Genomic DNA, 24,404 nt, shown 5'->3' with positions numbered 1-24,404 from the left:
TGACCCCGCCTCTCACCCGGAACAATAGCTGGAGATTGACACCAGCACCTGAAAATGGATGGATGGATGGTGTTGCTTTGGTAAAGAAATATTCTGAAAGGGACATTTGATGATGGGAAGTGACCAGCATGCGTTCTCTCCTATGCCTCAGTGGAAAGAGCGTTATTGCAGGTACTTACCCGGAGTTGGAGTTGAGGAGTGCACAGCTGTCACGAAGTACTGCAAAGGCCATTTGAAACTTAATTTTTTATTATTTGAGTAAGAAAGAACTGCTGTTAATGTATAGGAGGAATAATATGGAAACGAGGCACAACAAGTTGGTAGAGCTATGTGTGAGACTCTAAAGTAACTGCAACAGGCCCAAGTCCTGCTGCTGTGTGGAATATTTGTCTGGGAGCCACCAGGTTAAGATATTGCCATTTTGTTTGCTCACCCGGATGACATGATATGTTTTGAGTGACATCTAGTTCATTCTGGTTAGAAGAACCACTCTTGTTCAATTAATATTCAAACGTACAGGAAAAACACACACAAAAAAACACAAGCACATTTTTTTTCAATATGGTCTGATGATAAATCTGAACTGGCCTGAAATTATTTTAGAATTACCAAAATAATTTCTATGCATTCATATGGGCTTGTGCCCATATGAATGCCAAATTTGTGGTATGATTTTCATACATAAAAAATTGTAATTTTAGAATAATCTAAGAAAAGACTGTTTAGATTCATCAAGGGATTAAAGTGAAGGGTTCATTGTTTGACTCAAAATTAAAAGTTTTTGTTTTGTGTTTTGGTCCAGATCTCCGACATTGTTCTGTGTGTAAAGACGACGGGATTTTCAATGACCTCAGCAACCAGGAGGGGATCTTCACTTTAAAACAAGAGGAACCAGAACCTCTGCAGATAAAACAGGAGCAAGAAGAACCAGAACATCAACAGCTCAAAGAGGAAAAGAAGCAACTCTGCATCAGTCAGGATGAAGAGCATCTTGTGCTGAAACAGGAGACTGATGACATTTTGGTGATTCCTTATAATGTGCAAAGAATCCACAATGAAACAGAACCACAGAGGAACCAACTCATCTCTCATGGCTCTGCTGAGGATGAGAACCAGGATGAGGAAGGAAGCAATTCTGAAGACCCAGGAAAAAAGAGAGACAAAGAACAGAAACAAAAGGAGAAATATGAGAAAACCAAACTGCAGAAAGGTCAAACTGAAAGTTCAAAACAAAAAACAGACAAGAAAGCTCACCCACAACAAAAACTATATTCTTGTAAAATCTGTGATGAAGCCTTTTCTCAAAGCAGTTTGTTGACGACACACATGACAACTCACACTGACAAGAACCCTTTCACATGTTCAACCTGTGGAAAAAGTTTCACATGTAGATCATCGTTACTTGGTCACATGATGATTCACACAGGTGAGAAGCCTTTCTCATGTGTGACCTGTGGAAAAAGCTTCCAAGGTAAAAGCAATTTAACTAGACACACGATAATTCATACAGGTGTGAAGCCTTTCTTATGTAGGACTTGTGGAAAATGTTTCTATCAAAAATTCCATTTAATTAGTCACATGAGAACTCATACAGGTGAGAAACCTTTCTCGTGTGGGACTTGTGGAAAAAGTTTCTATCAAAAAAAATATTTAACTAGTCACAACAGGATTCATACACATGAGAAACCATTCTCATGTAGGAGTTGTGGGAAAGGTTTTTGTCAAAAAACCGGTTTAATTAGTCACATGAGGATTCATACAGGTGAGAAACCATTCTCATGTGGGACTTGTGGAAAAAGTTTTGGTCATAAAAGCAGTTTAAATTGTCACATGAGGACGCATACAGGTGAGAAACCATTCTCATGTAGGACTTGTGGAAAATGTTTCCACTATAAAAGCAATTTAACTAGTCACATCAGGACTCATACAGGTGAGAAACCTTTCTTATGTGGGACCTGTGGAAAAAGTTTCCATCATAATAGCAGTTTAGTCACTCACATGTGGATTCATACAGATAAGAAGAGTTTCTTATGTGGGAGTTGTGGAAAAAATTTCCATCAGCAAAGCAGTTTAACTTGTCACATGAGGATTCATGCAGATGAGAATCCTTTCTCATGTAGGACTTGTGGAAAAAGTTTCCATCATAAAAGAAGTTTAACTAGACACATGAAGACTCATACAGGTGAGAAATCTTTCTCATGCAGGACTTGTGGAAAAGGTTTCTTTCAAAAAAGCAATTTAACTAGTCATATGAGTATTCATACAAGTGAAAAGCCTTTCTGGTGTGGGATATGTGGAAAAGGTTTCTGTCAAAAAGACTATTTATTTGTTCACATGAGGACTCATACAGGTGAGAAGCCTTTCTCATGCAGGACTTGTGGAAAAAGTTTCCGTCAAAAAAGCAATTTAACTAGTCACTTGAGCACTCACACAGGTAAAAAAGATTTCTCATGTAGGACCTGTGGAAAAAGTTTTTGTCAAAAAAGCTATTTAACTAGACACATGAGGATTCATACAGGTGAGAAGCCTTTCTCATGTAGGACTTGTGAGAAAAGTTTCTGTCACCAAAGCAGTTTACTTATTCACATGAGGGTTCATACAGGTAAGAAGCCTTTCTCATGTAGAACTTGTGGAAAACGTTTCAGTCATAAAAGTGCTTTAACTAGGCACAAGAGGATTCACACAGATGAGAAACCTTTTTCATGTAGAACTTGTGGAAAAAGTTTCCGTCATAAAAGCAGTTTAACTAGTCACATGAGGACTCATACAGATGAGAAATCTTTCTCATGTAGAACTTGTGGAAAAAGTTTCCGTCATCAAAACAGTTTAACTAGACACATGAGGACTCATACAGGTGAGAATCTTTCTCATGTAGAACTTGTGGAAAACGTTTCAGTCAAAAAAGCAATTTAACTAGGCACTTGAGCACTCATACAGGTGAAAAGCTTTTCTTGTGTGGGATATGTGGAAAAGGTTTCTGTCGAAAAGACAATTTATCTGTTCACATGACAACTCATACATGTGGTGTTTCTTATGTCCAACCTGTGGAAAAGGATTCCTTCCAAATTGCCAGTTAACTTTTAACATAGGAACTCGTGCAGATGGAACTGCATAATCGGAACCTCAAGTACCAAGATTTTCAGTAACTCATAGTTTGGAAGCAGAGTAATTACAGCTGGATCACATTTTTATAGCGTAGCATCGTAAAGAAGAAAGCATCTCAAAAAGGACGTTTATCTAAAATGTGCAACTTTCACTTTATTCTTTCAGTTTTCTCTTTTTTATGTAGAAGGGTTTTTAAGTGACATATTAAGTCTTACAAAGTTTTTAATGTTTTTGTCTAGTGAGATATTATTGGTTTGTTTCTTAAAAGGATCCACATGGCCTAAATATACACTGCTCAAAAAAATAAAGGGAACACTCAAATAACACATCCTAGATCTGAATGAAAGAAATATTCTCATTGAATACTTTGTTCTGTACAACGTTGAATGTGCTGACAACAAAATCACACAAAAATCAATGGAAATCAAATTTATTAACCAATGGAGGCCTGGATTTGGAGCCACACACAAAATTAAAGTGAAATAACACTACACGCTGATCCAACTTTAATGTAATGTCCTTAAAACAAGTCAAAATGAGGCTCAGTATTGTGTGTGGCCTCCACGTGCCTGTATGACCTCCCTACAACGCCTGGGCATGCTCCTGATGAGATGGCGGATGGTCTCCTGAGGGATCTCCTCCCAGACCTGGACTAAAGCATCCGCCAACTCCTGGACAGTCTGTGGTGCAACGTGACGTTGGTGGATGGAGCGAGACATGATGTCCCAGATGTGCTCAATCGGATTCAGGTCTGGGGAACGGGCTGGCCAGTCCATAGCTTCAATGCCTTCATCTTGCAGGAACTGCTGACACACTCCAGCCACATGAGGTCTAGCATTGTCCTGCATTAGGAGGAACCCAGGGCCAACCACACCAGCATATGGTCTCACAAGGGGTCTGAGGATCTCATCTCGGTACCTAATGGCAGTCAGGCTACCTCTGGTGAGCACATGGAGGGCTGTGCGGCCCTCCAAAGAAATGCCACCCCACACCATTACTGACCCACTGCCAAACCGGTCATGCTGAAGGATGTTGCAGGCAGCAGACCGCTCTCCACGGCGTCTCCAGACTCTGTCACGTCTGTCACGTGTGCTCAGTGTGAACCTGCTTTCGTCTGTGAAGAGCACAAGGCGCCAGTGGCGAATTTGCCAATCCTGGTGTTCTCTGGCAAATGCCAAGCGTCCTGCACGGTGTTGGGCTGTGAGCACAACCCCCATCTGTGGACGTCGGGCCCTCATACCATCCTCATGGAGTCGGTTTCTAACCGTTTGTGCAGACACATGCACATTTGTGGCCTGCTGGAGGTCATTTTGCAGGGCTCTGGCAGTGCTCCTCCTGTTCCTTCTTGCACAAAGACAGAGGTAGCGGTCCTGCTGCTGGGTTGTTGCCCTCCTACGGCCTCCTCCACGTCTCCTGGTGTACTGGCCTGTCTCCTGGTAGCGCCTCCAGCCTCTGGACACTACGCTGACAGACACAGCAAACCTTCTTGCCACAGCTCGCATTGATGTGCCATCCTGGATGAGCTGCACTACCTGAGCCACTTGTGTGGGTTGTGGAGTCCGTCTCATGCTACCACGAGTGTGAAAGCACCACCAACATTCAAAACTGACCAAAACATCAGCCAGACAGCATAGGTACTGAGAAGTGGTCTGTGGTCCCAACTGCAGAACCACTCCTTTATTGAGTGTGTCTTGCTAATTGCCAATAATTTCCACCTGTTGTCTATTCCATTTGCACAACAGCAGCTGAAATTGATTGTCAATCAGTGTTGCTTCCTAAGTGGACAGTTTGATTTCACAGAAGTTTGATTTACTTGGAGTTATATTGTGTTGTTTAAGTGTTCCTTTTATTTTTTTGAGCAGTGTATAATAATTTTCCTTTTAACTAAAAAATTCCTGTTTGTTGTACGCCAAAACTCATAATTACTTCAAAAATTTTCATCTGTTATATTTTTCATGGAATTTGCCACTTTTTTGTTTGATGGGTTTAAAAAGACGTTGCTCATCGCTGTTTTGGCTGGACATAGCTGGGCAGTTGGACCACTGTACATCATTTACCCAGAATGCATTGCAGCGTGAACAACACGGTGACTTTGACGTGACAATATTTTTATTAAAATGTATAAAACTTAAACAGTCTACAGTATTATTACTCTATTGTTTTTACACCTAAATTAAATATTTCTCAGAGTCTATTGTTGCTGTTTCTATATTCACTGTTAGGTTGCAATGTAATTGTCTGTCAGGAATGATGTTTTTTTGTTTTTTTTATCTATATATGCTTTAGTTTTTCAGTATTTACTCTTCAGGTTCTGATTTTGGAAATACTGTTGATTATATGATGACAACAAAGCAGGCAGAAGGTTTGATAAGTTATGATGAAACCTGAGATGTGTTTCCTTTTTTTATGAAAGATCTGCATGAACTTTATTCTTGTTATATGTGCTCTAGACACATATAACAAATAATGACAAATAAATGTATTTTTACCCATTTGTGTTTTTTTATTTATCTGTATTTGAAAATTTGTTTAGTATTTATGATGTTAGTAAATGTATTGGTTATATAGATTAAATTTCAGTTATAAATGTAACTAGCAAAAACTGTTTGTTTTTTATTTGTAATTTTATGTTTTTGAAGCTTTGAGAAGATTACAAAAGCTTGATTTCACCTCAAGGTCACAGTTCCAGTCTGTGATCTTACAAAGTTCCTCCTCTTTACCATTTACAAAAACAGAACACAAATAGGGGACAAGTGGGTATTATTTTGAAAATACATTACTTTTATGTATAAGGATATTATACAGCCCACAGATTCTTCCATAATTGAAATCTGATACAAATGTTTTGCATTGTCAGGTAGAAATTCTGTTACCCACAATAAAGGTGGTGAATTTAAAAGATATTCTTGTATTAGAGATATTTTCAATATTTGTGTGTATTTCTGTCCAATATTGTCTTATAACTGTCCAGTCCCAAAGTATATGCCAGTGGTTGTGTTCTGTGTTTCCACATTGTCTCCAAGACTTCGGCTTCTCCTGGTTCAACACATTTTTTGTTCTGGTTTTATGAAAAATATAATCAAGTTAAATTCTCCATGAATATAAATTCATACATTTCCAAGCAGTCGAGTAAAAACCATGCCATTCTTCTTCTGCGGTTTTCATTTTACTTTTCCCATTTTGTTTTCACATATGAAGTTTACTGTATTTTGTAGTCATAGATCCTTTATATAGAGCCGTGATATAATAAGTTTTTTGGATTTTGCCTGATATGCCATTAGTATTTCATTAAGCACTGATTCCTGCTAATAGTTTTGTGATAAAAATCCTGTTTTTCCTAGTTAAAGCTTGTTTTATCCATTATTGAGAAATCTATTGCTATACCTTGGGATGACCAATTGGGGAATCTGGTATCTGTTTAATTTGGTTTAAAATTGAGGTTATAAGCACAACATCTTATAATTATCAGGTTATCATGTAGTTTATATTCCTGTTTAACTTCTATCCAGATTTTTAATTGGGATTTTATCCAAAGATTTTCAGTTTTGAGTTGAATCTGTACTAAATCTTTATTCCAGGAGATTGTCTGCAGAGGAGCTAATTCAATGTCCTTCCATCGAGCATTAGAGTTTTTATTACAGATGTTTATCAAGGCTTTAATGTGTGCAGATTAGAAATGACTCTTTAAATGTGGTACTTTCTGCTCCCTTTTTCTTTTGAGAGCTGTAGTATTTTAAATCTAGTTCTGAGCATTTTCCCTAAACATATAAATCTGGAAAGCATTGTATCCTGCTATATTAATTGTTTTGTTTTTTTGTAATTTCTACCATTAGGGTTTGGAACAAGATGATGAATCTTGGTAATAGGTTCATCTTCACAGACTCTGACCTAGAAGTCAGGAAGACATTCAGATTTGGAGAGATGTGGAACAACAATGACTAAACATGTATCCAAACAAATGTTAAAAGGTCCAGAAAACTAACATGTCAGCAAAATGCAGCCTAAGCAACAGTAGATATGTCAATACTGGAAAAGAAGCAAGATAAATCTTACATTGTAGATAATTATTCAGTACAGTTACATTTAAATAATTAATTATGTTGTATAGTAACGAAGTAAAAATACTTCACTACTTTACTTAAGTATATTTTGGAGTACTTCATACTTTCCTGGAGTATGAAAATTTTTGATGACTTTCACTTTTACTTCACTATATTTCCGAACTTAATTGCGTACTTTTACTCCGATACATTTTCAATGTGTGGTTTAGTTACTCGTTACAAAAAAGCGCGAGAGAGAAACGCAAGTGTTTTGATCCCACCTACTGATTAGCAAGTAGCAAGTAGGCTACCGAACAAAGTCCGTAGCCTGCTTGCCTGGGCTTGTTCATCACCACCAATAGGATACACCTTCTTCTTCTTCTTTTCTATTATGGCGGATCACAAGCAACTTTAAGGTGCATACCGCCACCTACTGTACATGAGTGTGTAGAAGCATTACTTCATATCTATTAAATTCTATTTTTAAATTTTGTATTCTTAAGATAAATAAACAATGCTTTCCTTAATTTGTGAATATCTGTTATATTTCCTTCATTTCCTAATATACCTTTAAGATTCCATTCATGCCCCATATTTCGAACTATTCTCTTTAATTCTTCCCTTTCGAGTTCATTTGACTTACAGTTCATCAATATGTGTTCTACATTTTCTTTCTCTCCACATCTCTCACATTTATCATTATTTTTCCTCCCTATTGTATAAAGCATGTCATTTAAGTAGGTATGACCTACTCTTAATCTACTAATTATTATTTCTTCTCTTCTGTTTCGTTCATTAATCCTTCGAATTCGAACTGACTTTTGTACTTCATATAATCTTCCTTTCTTATCTTCATTCCACATTTTTTGCCATTTCTTGATTTCTTTACTTTTAATTAGGATACACCTGTTTCGCTTCTCCCATTAAACACAAAGCAAGTCTCGCAATCAGTAGCAGTCACATGGAAATTCTATCTTACAAAAACTCCCTGTCCAACTTGAAGAAACACATCGAGGTAACTACTTATGAAATGGTTATAATCCTCCTGTTTCAGCAACTATAGCTTGGTCACTAGACACTATTGAGAAATCTTGAGCATAACGTTACCTGTATAAATGAACTTTGTTTGGCATTGTTTCAGTTCCATACGTGGTGTATTTAGCTTAGGCCTAATGTTGACTGTATCAGGCTACCTAGACTCCTCTGTTCAAGGGGGGACAGAAGCCATAGCGATAGCAATTTAGACTAAATTTAACGAATATAGGAAAGGCATGCAAGTTCAAAACCAGGTTTACAGATGCCAATAAGCTGCATTTCCCTCCCAATTCTTTTTTTCTTTTGCATAATGACCAGTTGTGTGCACCACCTACTGACTGTAGCATTGACTGATTCACTGATTTGTGAAGTAGAGTAATCGTAACAGCTCTTTTTCTTCATGTTGGCCGCATTTTCTGTACTATTTATTTTTCTCATTTTCAGCACTGACCTTACTTGAAGGGAAAACTTAAGGCTTACAAAAACGTTGTATTTTCTGTCCTGGAGGGTATACTAAGAAGCTGGTTCAGTTGTAAAGCAGGTTAAGTTAACCTTGTGCTATAGGTAAAGCACCTAATTTTCTTAACTAAATGATGCCTGCAGGTATATCTATTAGCAGGTTTAATTTTGCCTGCACTTGGTTGGGTACATTATTTTAAGTGTATTTGACAAGTTTACCAAAATATAAAAAATGTCATTCAAACTGCATTTGCTTTGTTTTACTTTTTACTTGTACTTTTCATTACATTACTTGAGTACATCCATTTTTACAGTAATTTCCATACTTAAGTACAAGAAGTTTCAGGTACTTTAAGACTTTAACTCAAGTAACATTTCAGTCAGTGACTTGGACTTTTACCAAAGTCATATTTTGGAGATGACATACTTTTACTTGACTCTGAGATTTCAGTACTTTATACAACACTGATTATCAATATATTCAAATTTATCCAGATGCATCAAAAATAACTGGAAAAATAGGAATAGCTTTTGTAGTACCAGAATTCAATATAAAAATAGGAAAACGAATTACAGATGGATTATCAGTTTATTATTCGCTTTACAATGGGTAGAAGACATAAAACCATTAAAACAGTAATTTGTTCAGATTCAAGTTCTGCATTATTAAGTTTAAAATATAATCAATCAGATAGTAGGATGGACATTTTATTAGAAATACGTCATACATTATTCAGAATAAAAAATATGGGTTTGATAGTTATATTTATATGGGTTCCAGCACATACTGGAGTAGAAGGAAACGAGAAGGCAGATAAAATGGCAAAGAGGGCAATTCAGAATAATATTAGTTTTACAGTTAAAACAAGTAAATCCGAGGGAAAGAGCGTTGTTAAAGAAAAACTGATGAAAAATGGCAAAAAAGGTGGGATGAAGGAAAAACAGGAAGATGGTTTTATAAAATTCAGAGGATGGTAGGAGAAAGAAGAAATGGAAGATGAAATAGAAAGGAGGAAAGAGTGATAACAAGGTTAAGACTTGGACATACAGGACTTAATTATACACTATTTAAAATACAAAAGCATACTACTGGCAAATGTGATTACTGTGAAAAATATGAAACAATAGAACATGTTATATTGGAATGCCATAAGTATGAAAGAGAGAGAACAAATATGAGAGAGTTTGAATGTATTAAGGAAAAGATTAATTTATTAGATATTCTGAGGAAGAATTTGGGGAGTAAACATATAAAAATAGTTATTCAATTTCTAAAGAAAACTAAATTAATTCATAGAACTTGATTATGGTAGGTGTGTTTGTGAATCTGTGCATGATATAGGTGGGCAGAATATAAAGTTACTGTATATATAAGTATGTTTGTGTGTGTATGAGTATAGATAGGTATAAATATTTATATGTATAGGTAGGATTTATTAATTGATTTATTATTATTATTATTAGTAGTAGTAGTAGTAGTAGTTTATATATATATATATAGACCATTACGAACCACACTCCATACCAGTAAGTGGCGGTAATGCTACTAAACGTTTGTTGCCAACCGCCAATAAATCCAAGAAGAAGAAGACTCAGTCACGTGGTACAGCTTCAAACGTCACATCCTGCTCCAACAGCAAAAGCCTCGATTCACTCTTCACAAAAATCCTGGTTTTCTCCTGACACGCTTCGAAGCCTCGGCACAGAAAGAACGTCGCTAGTTTTAGGTAAATATCTGAGTGTTTAAAGTAAAAATGTCGTCAGTTCAGCATCAGAGAGATTTTATTAACGAGATGTTAACTCCTGATGAAAAAACATTCACAGAGTGGAAAGAAATCAACGTCAAGATGGAGGAAGACATGGAGGAAGAGATGGAGGATCAGCGCAGACTGATGGATTTCAGCCGGATACCGAGGATCATCTTACACCGGACAGGTACGAAACACCTTCACGGTTTACTGATGATATGAGACGCGAAATGGACAAAAGCTGGAGGAAATACAGGAGACAGATTAAAGGAAACAATGTTTGAAACCGAATTAGGATGAATGTTTTACAGAAATAAATTAACTGATAAGACAGAAACAGAGCGCTGGTTGGACTTCGGGAGGTTCGGGAGAGCAGGTCGATTCCAAAAAATATTATTATTATTATTAATATTATTATTCCATAAATGCATCAGCGTTTGCTATGGCAGGCCGTTCTGTTAATAAATGGGTTTACCAAACTTTCATTCTGTATATCTGAAATTAGTTTCCGACTAGAAATGTTTAAACAATATAATTATGTTTTTGACCAGACAAAATATGTCTTTGAGGTATATTTAATTACATCCTGACTAGAATAAATGACATCAGATTTACCATTAATATGGTGGTTTCAATTCAAGATATCTATAGTATATTACTATCTGAAGCACATACTTCATATAATCAAATTATGACTAGTCAAAGTAAATTTGAGTTATCCCACTTTTTGTTTCCAACTACTCACAATTCAAACCCAAACGATAAGCAACACCATTGTTCTGTCTATGGGGTTTGCAGAGCTGAGAAACCAGCAAATAAACATTTTACAAGTAAATGGAGACACAAAGTCTCAGAGAATTTATTTTTCTGGATCTGTGGCTTTTCTTGTCAATCAGTCAATCAATCAATCACATTTTATTTGTATAGCACATTTCAGCATCAAGACATTTCAAAGTGCTTTACATCATATCAAACACAGAAACACAAACTAACATAGAATCAACAATCAAAACACGACATTAAATAAAGTTCCATCAATAAATTTGTAATTGATTACATTTCAAATACAATCCTAAACAGGTGGGTTTTTAGTCGAGATTTAAAAGAAGTCAGTGTTTCAGCTGTTTTACAGTTTTCTGGAAGTTTGTTTATAAAGTCTATTCTTTGAGCTACAGGGAGCCAGTGGAGGGACTTTAAAACTGGTGTTATTTGCTCTATCTTCCTGGTTTTAGTGAGAACGCCAGCAGCAGCATTCTGGATCAGCTGCAGCTGTTTGATTGATTTGTTGGACAGACCTGTGAAGACGCTGTTGCAATAATCAATACGACTGAAGATGAACGCATGGATGAGTTTCTCTAGATCTGGCTGAGACATAAGTCCTTTAATCCTGGAAATGTTCTTCAGGTGATAGAAGGCCGACTTTGTAACTGTCTTTATGTGGCTCTGGAGGTTCAGGTCAGAGTCCATCACTACTCCCAGGTTTCTGGCTGATCGCTGGTTTTTAGTTGTAATAACTGAAGCTGTGCATTGACTCTAGATCTATAACTCTAGATCTATAACTCTAGATCTATGACTCTAGATCGTTCCTCTTTAGATTGTTCCTCATGGTCAACAGTGTCCTTGAGTGTGTGTTGCTTGTTTGACATGTTGTGTTAGACCAAAAGTCTCTAAAATATTAGCGAGCTTTTTTGCCCCTCTGTCTTGGGGGTTGTCAACATGAATGTTGAAATCACCAACAATTATTAAACAATCATAATCAATACATATGAGAGATAGAAGTTCATTCAAGTCAGTAAAGAAATTTTCCACAAAAGTTGGAGTTTTGTATAGAGTTACAGTCAAAGTTCGTTTGTGGCCTTTAACCTCAAATCCAAGATACTCAAGAGGTGAAGTGACCCAAAGAGATTTTACTACAGTTTATGGTATTCTTAAATATTGAAGCCACGCCTCCTCCTTTTTTATGTTTTCTATTCTCACTGAAGAAATTGTAGTTAGGAGGCGCAGATTCAATTAGTACGATCGATTCATTATTATCATTCAACCATGTTTCTGTCAGAAACATAACATCAATATTATGCTCAGTGATGAAATCATTAATTAATAGAGCTTTAGCACAGAGAGATCTGGGATTTAAAAAAGCTAGTTTAAGTGACTTGGAGGCCAAGAGTTCTTCAGTCAGAGGTTCCTTTAGACAGGGGAACAGTCTGATGTTTGAATTAAAACAGCTGTATTTTATGTTTCTGTTTCTTGTAAATTTTCTTGTAGTGATCCGGACAGGTAATGTCCTGTTCTGCAGTGCCGAGGGGCCAGACACATTCTGGAGCAAGAAGGTTGTAAAGATAAAGTCTGGACCCCGGCCTCAGACCTCAGAAACGCAGAGTGATGGATCCTCTGGGAAGTTAGAGTCAGGTGGCTTAAATGAAGTGAAGTCTGCTACGTGAGCGCTAAGGAGAGACGTCCCAAGTACAACCTGTTGATTCATTCCATCTGTAAATTTAATAAACTCCGGTCCAGAAGACATTTCTTCATGTGTATCTTGTGAATCCTGTGAATGAGTGGGTGAGCAGAGAGGGAGGGGAGGAGGAGGAAGGGAACCAGTCGCTCCGTCTCCAGTCGATGTATCAGCTTGTTTTTGTTCCTGATAAGAGAAAAGGGTTTCTTCCTAGTCAGAAATCCTTGAGCCTGTTCTTCTGAAGCGATGATCACGTTGCTGTCCTTGTAGATAAAGTGAAAAAGGTTTGCAGTGAGCAGTTTTATCCCATGTTTATTAAGATTGCGTCCGCCTCTTCCAAAAAGGTGAAAGCGCTGCCAATAGATCCAGAGGTTATCGATGAAGGTCACTGAGCTGGCAGAGCAGCTTTTAATCAGCCATTTGTTTATCATGTCCAGCCTGGAGTGTTTTTCGTCTCCCCATTGAGGTGATGGAATTGGACCACTGAGAAATAACTTCATTTTTAACGTTCCCATAGTGTTCAGTAGAATATTAAAGTCGTTTTTCAGAATCCCAGATTTCTGCTTTGCCACATCGTTGGCTCCAACATGCACAACTAAGGACTCAACATCTGGCTGATCAGCGGTTAGCGAAAGAACTTTACGAGTTAAATCAGATACAGTGTCACCAAGAAAAGAAATCACTCTCGTTTTCTTGGGATTACAAACGTGACTGATTCCATTAACTGCCTCATCTCCAACAATAAGCACTTCTGGCATACCTTTCGTTTTCCTGGTAGCCGCTTTGTCCTTTGGGGCTTTGGGGGGTGGATGTGTTGGTCTTGCCTCATTGTTGGTGTTTGAAAGCGAGGTTTCACTCAGAGGCTCAGGCTGGTGTACAGAAAATCTGTTTTTCAGTGGGATTCCCACAGAGTCAGAATGTTTTGAGGCTCTGGCTGGTCGCTCTGTCCTTGGGAGCGGGGTCGGTGGAACCGTTTTGGTTGCAGCTGCTTGTTTGTTTTTCTTTGGTGGAGCAGGTGTTGAGGTTGAAGGTGGGTTTCGGCTCAGAGCCGGCCACGCTGATTCGACCAGGTGAGGGCTTCTCCCTGTCAGTCGCCTCATCGGATCTGCAGTCTGTTGAGACCCTTATCAAGGACACACACACACAGTTTGTTACACACATGGAATTCTTCACTTTTACACAAAGGCCTTTGTAGAAATAGCAACTTTAGCTGACGTACGTCATCAGGCGACCACTGGGCGTGTTGTTAGATATAAGCAATGATTCTTCCGTTTTTGATCAGATGCTGTGTAAATGCGGTCATATTCATTTTACAACAAATTAGCCTGTAAGGGTAAGCGTCTCTTTCTTTTTTAGTGCTAAAAAAGAATAAAAAAAGTAAACTCTGGTTATTCTGTGTTGTCTGATTTCCTGTTTGTGCGCTCACATGGTTTTGGTCCATCGAGTTTAAATCACAACAAATGCTAAACAGGTGGGTTTTTAATGGAGATTTAAAGGAAGTCAGTGTTTCAGCTGTTTTACAGTTTTCTGGAAGTTTGTTCCAAATTTGTGGTGCATAGATGCTGAAAGCTGCTTCTCCTCGTTTGGTTCTGGGGATGCGGGGCGAACGACCTCTCCATTGATTTGAGGAAGAGTTGTCTCATTTTCACAGGTAGCATTGATCTCAAAGTTCACCTCCAGCAGTTTAATCTTCATTTCTATAAACTGAAGTCGTTGTATAATACTGCTAATGTCCTTGGGGTCGACGGAGGCATTTTGTCCTGGTTCAACTTGGAGATGAAGAAAAGTAAGGTAAAAATAAAAGTAAGAAAATCCCCCAGTCCTTAAGTTTGTAGCAATCCAGTTGTGATGTCGAAAATGTAAATATAACTTTAAAAACTGTCACTTTAAAAATATCTCAGGCAAAGTTATCAGTAAGGACGATAGAGAGCAGGACAAGCTGTTCCTCCTTCAGCTGCCACAGCAAAAGTTGTCCTCACTGTCAGAATCTGAATAGATCTGAGTTTCCTTGGAGCAACAAAACATTTTATTAAAATGGGAATTGTGATGGACAATTCACATTTTGAATATTTTTTTGTGCTTCTTTTTGAGTTTCTATTGCCTCTCAAAGCAGCCCAAATGCTTAGAAAACCACCCAGCCATTTTTGGCAATAAGTTAATGTTTTTTGGTGTCTGGAAAATAAGAGTGCACCAATAAATCGGCCCTGATTTCCTTAATTGTGGGGAATTGGTGATCAGCCAATACTTGAATGTGAAGCTGATCTTATCCACCAATGTTCTCTCTACCTTTGCAAAGGTCTAAAAATTAGCCACTGTCCCCTTTTGCTCTGCTGTGAGAGAAGTTTGACTGACTGCCGGCTTTGTGGAAGTTTAAATGCACCAACTATAAACTAATATCTTAGGAATATTTCTGCTCCGCCAGTGAAACGCTCAAAACAACAGAGATGTTTGCAGTCCGGTTTATTAAGAATGGAGAAAAAAAGTTAAGCAATTTTTCTTTTACTTTTTTTCCCAAGAACATAAATCAGCAACACTTAGCCTGGCAGCTAAAGGTAAGACAGTGGGGGAAACCCTGCTTCTCAGTGGAGATCAGCTGAGCCGGACTGGACATAATGTGCCTGATGGTCACATGCAGAACTGATGGACCGGTTTGGAGTTGAGGTTGCAGTGCACAGCGGTCTCAACGTACAGCAGAGCGATGCTGAGGTCTGAAGGCCGATTGAAGTTCCAGTAACAAAGAACTGCTGCTAATGCAAAGGAGGATTGATATGGACTTAGTCGAGCTGCTGTGTGAATATTTGTCAGGGAGCCACTCAGTTAACATATTGGCATTTTGTTTGCTCACCTGGATGTCCAGGACATGTTTTGACTGACATCTAGTTCATTAGAAGAATCACTTTTATCAAGTTATTTTTCCAAATGTAGAGTTAAATTGAGTTACATGTATAAGATTTTTTTTTAAAAAACACAATAAATTTTTTTCCTCATGATCAGAAGATAAATTGGACCTGAACTCAGAATTACCAAAATCATTTATTTGCTAAATGCCAGAAAACATAGGAAAAAATGTCCGTAATACGTTTTGACTGATTTTCACACATAAAAATGTAATTTTAGAATAATTAAGAAAAAGCTTATTAGATGCATCAAGGGATTTAAGTGAAAGGTTCATTGTTTGTCTCAAAATTTAAAGTTTTTGTTTTGTGTTTTGGTCCAGATCTCCGACATTGTTCTGTGTGTGAAGACGACGGGATTTTCAATGAACTCAGCAACCAGGAGGGGATCTTCACTTTAAAACAAGAGGAACCAGAACCTCTGCAGATAAAACAGGAACCAGAACCTCTGGAGATAAAACAGGAGCAAGAAGAACGAGAACATCAACAGCTCAAAGAGGAAGAGAAGCAACTCTGCATCAGTCAGGATGAAGAGCATCTTGTGCTGAAACAGGAGACTGATGACATTTTGGTGATTCCTTTTAATGTGCAAATAATCCACAATGAAACAGAACCACAGAGGAACCAACTCATCTCTCAAGACTCTGCTGAAGATGAGAACCAAGATGGGGAAGGAAGCAATTCTGATGATCTAGGGAAAAAGAGAAACAAAGAACAGAAACAAAAGGAGAAATATGAGAAAACCAAACTGCAGAAAGGTCAAACTGAAAGTTCAAAACAAAAAACATACAAGAAAGCTCACACACAACAAAAACTATATTCTTGTAAAATCTGTGATGAAACCTTTTCTCAAAGCAGTTTGTTGATGACACACATGACAACTCACACTGACAAGAACCCTTTCACATGTTCAACCTGTGGAAAACGTTTCACACGCAGATCAAACTTACTTCGTCACATGATTATCCACACAAGTAAGAACCCTTTCTCATGTGTGACCTGCAGAATAAGTTTCCAATGTAAAAGCAGTTTAACTAGTCACATGAAAATTCATAGAAGTGAGAAACCTTTCTCGTGTGGAACTTGTGGGAAAAGTTTCTTTCAAAAAAGAAATTTAACTAGTCACAAAAGTGTTCATACGCATGAGAAGCCTTTCACATGTTGGAGTTGTGGGAAAAGTTTTTGTCATAAAAGCAGTTTAATTATTCACATGAGGATTCATACAAATGAGAAGCCTTTCTCATGTGGGACTTGTGGAAAAAGTTTCCACCAAAAAAGCAATTTAATTAGTCACATAAGGATTCATACAGATGAGAAACCATTCTCATGTGGGACTTGTGGAAAAAGTTTTTGTCAAAAAAGCAATTTAACTAGTCACAAGAGGACTCACACAGTTGAGAAGCCTTTCTCATGTAGGACCTGTGGAAAAGGTTTTCGTCAAAAAAGCAGTTTAATTAGTCACATGTGGACTCATACAGATGAGGAGATTTTCTCATGTGGGAGTTGTGGAAAAAATTTCCGCCATCAAAGCAGTTTAACTATTCACATGAGGGTTCATACTGGTGAGAAACCTTTCTCATGCAGGACTTGTGGAAAAAGTTTCAGTCAACAAAGCAATTTAACTAGTCACTTGAGCACTCACACAGGTAAAAAGGCTTTCTCATGTAGGACATGTGGAAAAACCTTCCGTCAAAAAACAGCTTTAACTAGACACATGAGGACTCATACAGGTGAGAAGCCTTTCTCATGTAGGACTTGTGAAAAAAGTTTCTGTCAAAAAAGCAGTTTACTTATTCACATGAGGGTTCATACAGGTGAGAAGCCTTTCTCATGTAGAACTTGTGGAAAATGTTTCAGTCATAAAAGCAATTTAACTAGTCACAAGAGGACTCACACAGATGAGAAGCCTTTCTCATGTAGGACCTGTGGAAAATGTTTTTGTCAAAAAAGCAGTTTAATTAGTCACATGTGGTCTCATACAGATGAGAAGAGTTTTTCCTGTGGGAGTTGTGGGAAAACATTCCGTCACCAAAGCAGTTTAACTATTCACATGAGGGTTCATACAGGTGAGAAACCTTTCTCATGTAGAACTTGTGGAAAAGGTTTCCATCATAAAAGCAGTTTAACTATTCACACGAGGGTTCATACAGGCGAGAAACCTTTCTCATGTAGAACTTGTGGAAAAAGTTTCCATCATAAAGGCAATTTAACTAGGCACTTAAGCACTCACACAGGTGTGAAGCCTTTCTCATGTAAGACTTGTGGAAAAAGTTTCCGTCAACTAAGAAATTTAACTATACACATGAGGGTTCATACAGGTGAGAAGCCTTTCTCATGTAGGACTTGTGAAAAAAGTTTCTGTCAAAACAGCAGTTTAACTAGACACATGAGGACTCATACAGGTGAGAATCTTTCTCATGTGGAACTTGTGGAAAATGTTTCAGTCAGAAAAGCAATTTAACTAGTCACATCAGGAATCTTACAGGTGAAAAGCTTTTCTTGTGTGGGATATGTGGAAAAGGTTTCTGTCGAAAAGACAATTTATCTGTTCACATGACAACTCATACATGTGGTGTTTCTTATGTCCAACCTGTGGAAAAGGCTTCCTTCCAAATTGCCAGTTAACTTTTAACATAGGAACTCGTGCAGATGGAACTGCATAATCGGAACCTCAAGTACCAAGATTTTCAGTTACTCATTGTTTTGAAGCAGAGTAATTACAGCTGGATCACATTTTTATAGCGTAGCATCGTAAAGAAGAAAGCATCTCAAAAAGGAAGTTTATCTAAAACGCGCAACTTTCACTTTATTCTTTCAGTTTTATCTTTTTTATGTAGAAGGGTTTTTAAGTGACATATTAAGTCTTACAAAGTTTTTAATGTTTTTGTCTAGTGAGATATTATTGGTTTGTTTCTTAAAAAGATCCACGATCAATTGAACATGGCCTAAATATATAATAATTTTCCTTTTAACTAAAAAATTCCTGTTTGCTGTATGCCAAAACTCATAATTACTTCAAAAATGTTCATCTTTTGCTATATTTTTCATGGAATTTGCCATTTTTTCGTTTGATGGGTTTAAAAAGACGTTGCTCATCGCTGTTTTGGCTGGACATAGCTGGGCAGTTGGACCACTGTACATCATTTACCCAGAATGCATTGCAGCGTGAACAACACGGTGACTTTGGCATGACAATATTTTTATTAAAATGTATAAAACCTAAACAGTCTACAGTATTATTACTGTATTGTTTTTACACCTAAATTAAATATTTCTCAGAGTCTATTGTTGCTGTTTCTATATTCACTGTTAGGTTGCAATTTAATTGTCTGTCAGGAATGATGTTTTTTTGTTTGTTTTTTTATCTATATATGCTTTAGTTTTTCAGTATTTACTCTTCAGTTTCTGATTTTGGAAATACTGTTGATTATATGATGACAACAAAGCAGGCAGAAGGTTTGATAAGTTATGATGAAACCTGAGATGTTTTTCCTTTTTTTATGAAAGATCTGCATGAACTTTATTCTTGTTATATGTGCTCCAGACACATATAACAAATAATGACAAATAAATGTATTTTTACCCATTTGTGTTTTTTTATTTATCTGTATTTGAAAATTTGTTTAGTATTTATGATGTTAGTAAATGTATTGGTTATATAGATTAAATTTCAGTTATAGATGTAACTAGCAAAAACTGTTTGTTTTTTATTTGTAATTTTATGTTTTTGAAGCTTTGAGAAGATTACAAAAGCTTGATTTCACCCCAAGGTCACAGTTCCAGTCTGTGATCCATTAAAATTCCTCCTCTTTACCATTTACAAAAACAGAACACAAAGAGGGGACAAGTGGGTATTATTTTGAAAATACATTACTTTTGTGTATAAGGATATTATACAGCCCACAGATTCTTCCATAACTGAAATCAGCTACAAATGTTTTGCATTGTCAGGTAGAAATTCTGTTACCTACAATAAAGGTGGTGAATTTTTCTTTTTTCAATTTTTTTCTCCGAAGAGTTTTTGCGGCGCTAGTGGCTCGTATTTTTTAGACAGTATGCAGACAGGAAGGAGGGTGAGAAGACATGCGGCAAAGGTCGTCGGGACCAGGAGTCGAACCTGCGACGTCCACGTCGAGGACCAAGGCCTCCAAACGTGGGGCCTGCTAAGATCCTGTGGGACTTCCAGATCCAGACAGACAAAATGGTAATGGCGAACCAACCAGACATTGTCGTAGTGGATAAACAACAGAGGAAAGCCGTTGTGGTAGATGTAGCAATACCAAGCGACTGCAACATCAGGAAAAAGGAGCACAAGAAACTAGAGAAATACCAGGGCCTCAGGGAGGAACTGGAGAGGGCCTGGAAGGTGAAGACCACAGTGGTGCCTGTGGTCATCGGGGCCCACATGTCTTTAATATACTTGTTCCTTCTAATCGCTGCCGCCAGAGGTTCAATGTTTAATGCAAAGAGTAGGGGGCTAAGGCAATCTCCTTGACGATCTCAGGCATAAAAAAATTGGAGCAAAATCCATTAACTCTAACACGTGATTTAGGATTCGTATATATTATTTTAATCCAGTCCACGAATTGTGGGTGAAAACCCATAATTAACAATGTATTATATAGGAATTGCCAGTTAACTGTGTCAAATGCTTTTTGTTCATCAAAACTAATTAGCATGGATTCTTGGTTGGTTTCTTTGGCTTGTGTTATAATATTCAGGGTTCTTCTTATGTTATTAACACTATGTCGGTTTGGGATGAAACTCGTCTGATCTGGATGAATTAATTTTGGAATATATTTCTGTATCCTTTTACTTAGAATACTAGTTAATAATTTTAGATCTGTGCATAACAGGCTAATCGGTCTGTATCCCTCACAAATTGTTGCGTCTTTCCCTTCCTTATGAATAACTGAGATGATGGCCTCAGACCAGGAGTTTGAGATTTCACCTTTTTTAAGTGCATAGTTAAAGATTTTAGTTAGTATTGGTGATAGGATGTTTTTGAAGCATTTATAGAATTCCCCCGGGAGTCCATCAGTCCCTGGAGATTTATTATTTTTCAATTTGTTAATTGCTTCCTGTACTTCTGTTTCTCTTATATCTGATATCATATCAGCCGCTTCCTCTTCAGATAGAGTAGGAAGTCTTAGCCTAGTAAGATACATCTCAATTTGGTGTTCTACTTCTTTGTTGATTTGGTTTGGTTCCTGATATAAGTTTTTATAAAAGGATGCAAAGGCGTTGGCAATTTCTATCGGGCGGAATAAGGTTGTTTTAAGTGAGGGATCTATAATTTTGTGTATTATTCTGTCTGATTGTGTTTTTCGAAGCTGGAAGGACAACAATCTGCTGGCTCTATTTCCCATCTCATAGAACTTTTGTTTGGAGAACCTCAGTGCTCCCTCCGCTTTGTATGTAAGAACTTCATCAAGCTCTTTTCTAATCTCTTTTAGTTCCTTTAGAATGTCATCTCCTCCTTTATGCTTATGTTCAATGTCTAGTTGTTTTATTTTATTTTCAAGTCTTGTTTGTTCTTCCATGCGTTGTTTCTTAAGTCTGGAAGATATCTGTATCATTTTTTCTCTTAATACTGCCTTAGCTCCACTCCACATCATAGGTGGAGTTACTGATCCATTATCATTTATTTCTAAATATTCAGTCAAATGTTGTTTCAGTTCCTGAATCACTGATGTATTAGTGAGCAATGATACGTTTAGTCTCCAATATCTAAAGGGGGTATCTTTACTTAAGTTTAATTGTAGGGTAACTGGAGCATGATCACTCAGAGTTATTGATTCAATGCTACAGTCAATTACTTTATAAAAGTATTTTTGAGGTATGCAGAAGAAGTCTATCCTTGAATAGCTATTATGAATTTTTGAAAAGAAAGTAAAATCCTTTTTGCTTGGGTTTTTAGATCTCCATGGATCCCCCAGTCCCAGTTCAGTTATCATATTTTTAAGTATTTTTGTTTTTCTGCTCTGTCCCCCTATCTCTGCCGGCTTCCTATCCATTTTGCCATCCTGTACTGCGTTAAAGTCTCCTCCAATTATTAATATGCCTTTAGCGTTCTCTGCCATTATATTAGCTATTTCTTTAAAAAAGGATTCGTCACATTCGTTAGGAGCAAAAAGATTTAAAATAGATATCTCCTCCTCCCACATCTGGCCCAGCACCAAGACATATCTCCCCATCCTGTCCTGAATGACTTTTTCTGCAGAAAAGGCCAATGATCTGTTAATATAGTTTATCTTTAAATGAATAAAAAACTGTTTGTGGTTTATTGCTACTTTTGTATTTAGATATTTTTACATGTTGTATTTACTACTGATTACAAGACAGACATTCTGCATTCTGTTGGCTTTGTATCTAATAAAGTTCTGTATTTTATTTAAGATCAGCTTTATTGATATATTTTATATTAGGGTGACCAAACGTCCATATTTCCCGGGACATGTCCGTATTTCACGTCCTGTCCCGGGCGTCCCGGGTTTTTTTTAGTAAGTGAGGAAATGTCCTGTTTTTTTTAATTTCCTTTATTGGACCATTAAATTTACAGGCACTAGGGCACTGCGCTGCGTGTCACGTAATCCCTGAGCCACGTCAGTGCGGGCAGCCATGTTCTTTATCAGAAGATAGATAGCGTGGCTGTCAGTACGCCAACAACATGCCAAAGCGCAAATGTATGGAGTTTCCCCGCTTTTAGTGCGCCCCCCCCCCAACGTATAATAATTTGTTATGATTAAAAATAATTCAGCAAACTACAGAAACCGATTCCGTGGAATAAACAGGTGGTTGATCATCTACGGCTCCTTTAAGAGAAACAGGAGGAATGATGACGTAGCAATGGTCTCCTCTAGTGATGTGTCGGTCGCGAACGATCCGGCTCTAAGAGCCGGCTCTTTGAAGTGAACGATTGGAACCGGCTCCACAATGGGAGCCGTTTTAGGATCCTATTTGGGAGCCGGGTTTTTTTCTACAGTATATCGCTGTCTCTCCGCCTCCCTGTCGTTGTGCTTGTGCTCTGCAGGTGCCAGAGCCGATAGTTTTTCCCCACATCGTTTTTTTTTGTCCTGCGGTGCCTCGCTGTCTCTCCGCCCTTCTCCCTCTCCTTGCTCTTCTGCCAGCGCTAGAGCGGAGAGTTTTTTTCCCTTGGTTGGTCCACTGCCCTCATGTCAAGCGTGTGCTCCACACATCTGACCAATCACACATAGTTTCAATTAATAATGTGGTGGGAAAACACTGAAAAAAAGTTTATCTCCACTTTTTTTGTGGAAACGGCAGGCAATTGGCCAAGCTGTATAGCGTTCGTCGGCAGGTGTTTATGTACAGACACTCACTCAGCGGTCAAGAAGCACAGAAAGAAGGGGATCAGTGTGAGAACTGAATAGGTGAAAATAAATGAGTGACAGAAAACGGAGCAAGATTTGGACTCATTTTAATGCTACATCAACTCCAGAGCAGAGTGCAGACTGTGCAAAGTCAGCATTTCCTATCGTGCAGGCTCGACAAACAACCTGCACAGGCACATGCGGACATCACACGCATCGGTATTGCTGGAGGAGTCGAGGCCAGAAAGGGAACCACAACCCTCTGACAGCGCGAGTGCAACAACTACTGCAGCTGCTTCTTCAGGTGCAAGAACATCAACTGCTCCTTCGGCAACAATGTCTGCCCCCATTCCTACATCCCAGCCTGGATCCCACCTTCCTGCATCCACAACCCAGAGCTCTATGAAGCAGTTCCTGCAGAAGTCTCTAACTCCAGCAAGACAGAGCGCAATCGATGAGGAGCTTGCCAAGATGGTGGCACGTGATTTCCAGCCCTTTTCCATTGTAGAGGATGTCGGATTTAGGAGTTACTGCCATGCCCTCAATCCCATGTATGCCCTCCCCAGCCGAAAAACCCTGTCACAGAAAATAATCCCAGGCCTATATGATGCAGCACGGGCCTCCCTGCAAGAAAGGGTGAAGAGAGCCTCAGCTGTATGCTTGACCACTGACTGCTGGACATCCCGCGCCGCCACATCATTTATGTCTGTCACCTGCCATTTCATTGAAAACTACAGTATGGTGTCATCTCTGCTGGACTGTTTTGAGTTTAGTGACAGGCACACATCCGAAAACCTGGCAGAAGAGCTCCTCCGAGTGGCAAGAGAGTGGGGGGTGGAAAACAAAGTTGTGTGTTGTGTCACAGACAATGCAGCCAACATTACATGAGCCATCCAGCTGTTGAAATGGACACACCATCCATGCCTGCCACACACCATTAATCTATTTGTGAGAAATGCTCTGAGGGCTATGAAGCCCACTGTGGACAAAGTGAAGGCAATAGTGGAATTTTTCCACCGAAGCACAGCAGCCACCCAAAAACTTAAATCCACCCAGCGGCAGATGTCTATGGCAGAGCTTAAGCTCAAACCGGAGTGTGTCACCCGCTGGAATTCTACATTCCATATGATCCAGCGAATGCTTGAATCAAAGGATGTGATTATCGCAACATTGGCAGTGATCAATGCACCTGTGGCTCCTCTCAGCCAAGAGGAGTGGGAGGCTCTGCAAGAGGCCTGCAGTGTCCTGGAGCCCTTGGACCAGGTCACAGTGGAGGTCAGCGCAGAGAGGTACAGTGTTCAAACATCATCTCATTGAACTTTACTATAATATTACTA

At 38.3% G+C, this 24,404-nt stretch overlaps 1 protein-coding gene and 1 long non-coding RNA gene across 12 annotated transcripts in view; one reads left to right on the top strand and one right to left on the bottom strand.

The window, feature by feature from the left end:
* Positions 1-24,404, top strand: part of LOC114156864 (gastrula zinc finger protein XlCGF57.1-like) — a 205,320-nt gene that overhangs the window by 120,346 nt on the left and 60,570 nt on the right. For 2 of the 11 annotated variants that reach the window (XM_028037396.1, XM_028037398.1), the window contains exon 2: positions 10,464-10,574. The exons of 1 other annotated variant lie outside the window; for it this stretch is intronic. In XM_028037396.1, the coding sequence (XP_027893197.1) occupies positions 10,464-10,574 (111 nt within the window). 8 more of the 11 variants (XM_028037439.1, XM_028037397.1, XM_028037408.1 and 5 more) reach the window with 8 other exon arrangements.
* Positions 16,745-17,966, bottom strand: LOC114157010 (uncharacterized). Its single transcript, XR_003598062.1, has 3 exons — positions 17,893-17,966; positions 17,053-17,136; positions 16,745-16,800 (listed from the first exon to the last, which is right to left on the bottom strand). It is a non-coding gene; the product is annotated as an uncharacterized LOC114157010 (long non-coding RNA).

Source organism: Xiphophorus couchianus, chromosome 14 (genome assembly GCF_001444195.1).
Source record: "Xiphophorus couchianus chromosome 14, X_couchianus-1.0, whole genome shotgun sequence".
Classification (NCBI taxonomy): Eukaryota; Metazoa; Chordata; class Actinopteri; order Cyprinodontiformes; family Poeciliidae; genus Xiphophorus; species Xiphophorus couchianus.
This window is presented reverse-complemented; position numbering and strand designations above follow the sequence as displayed.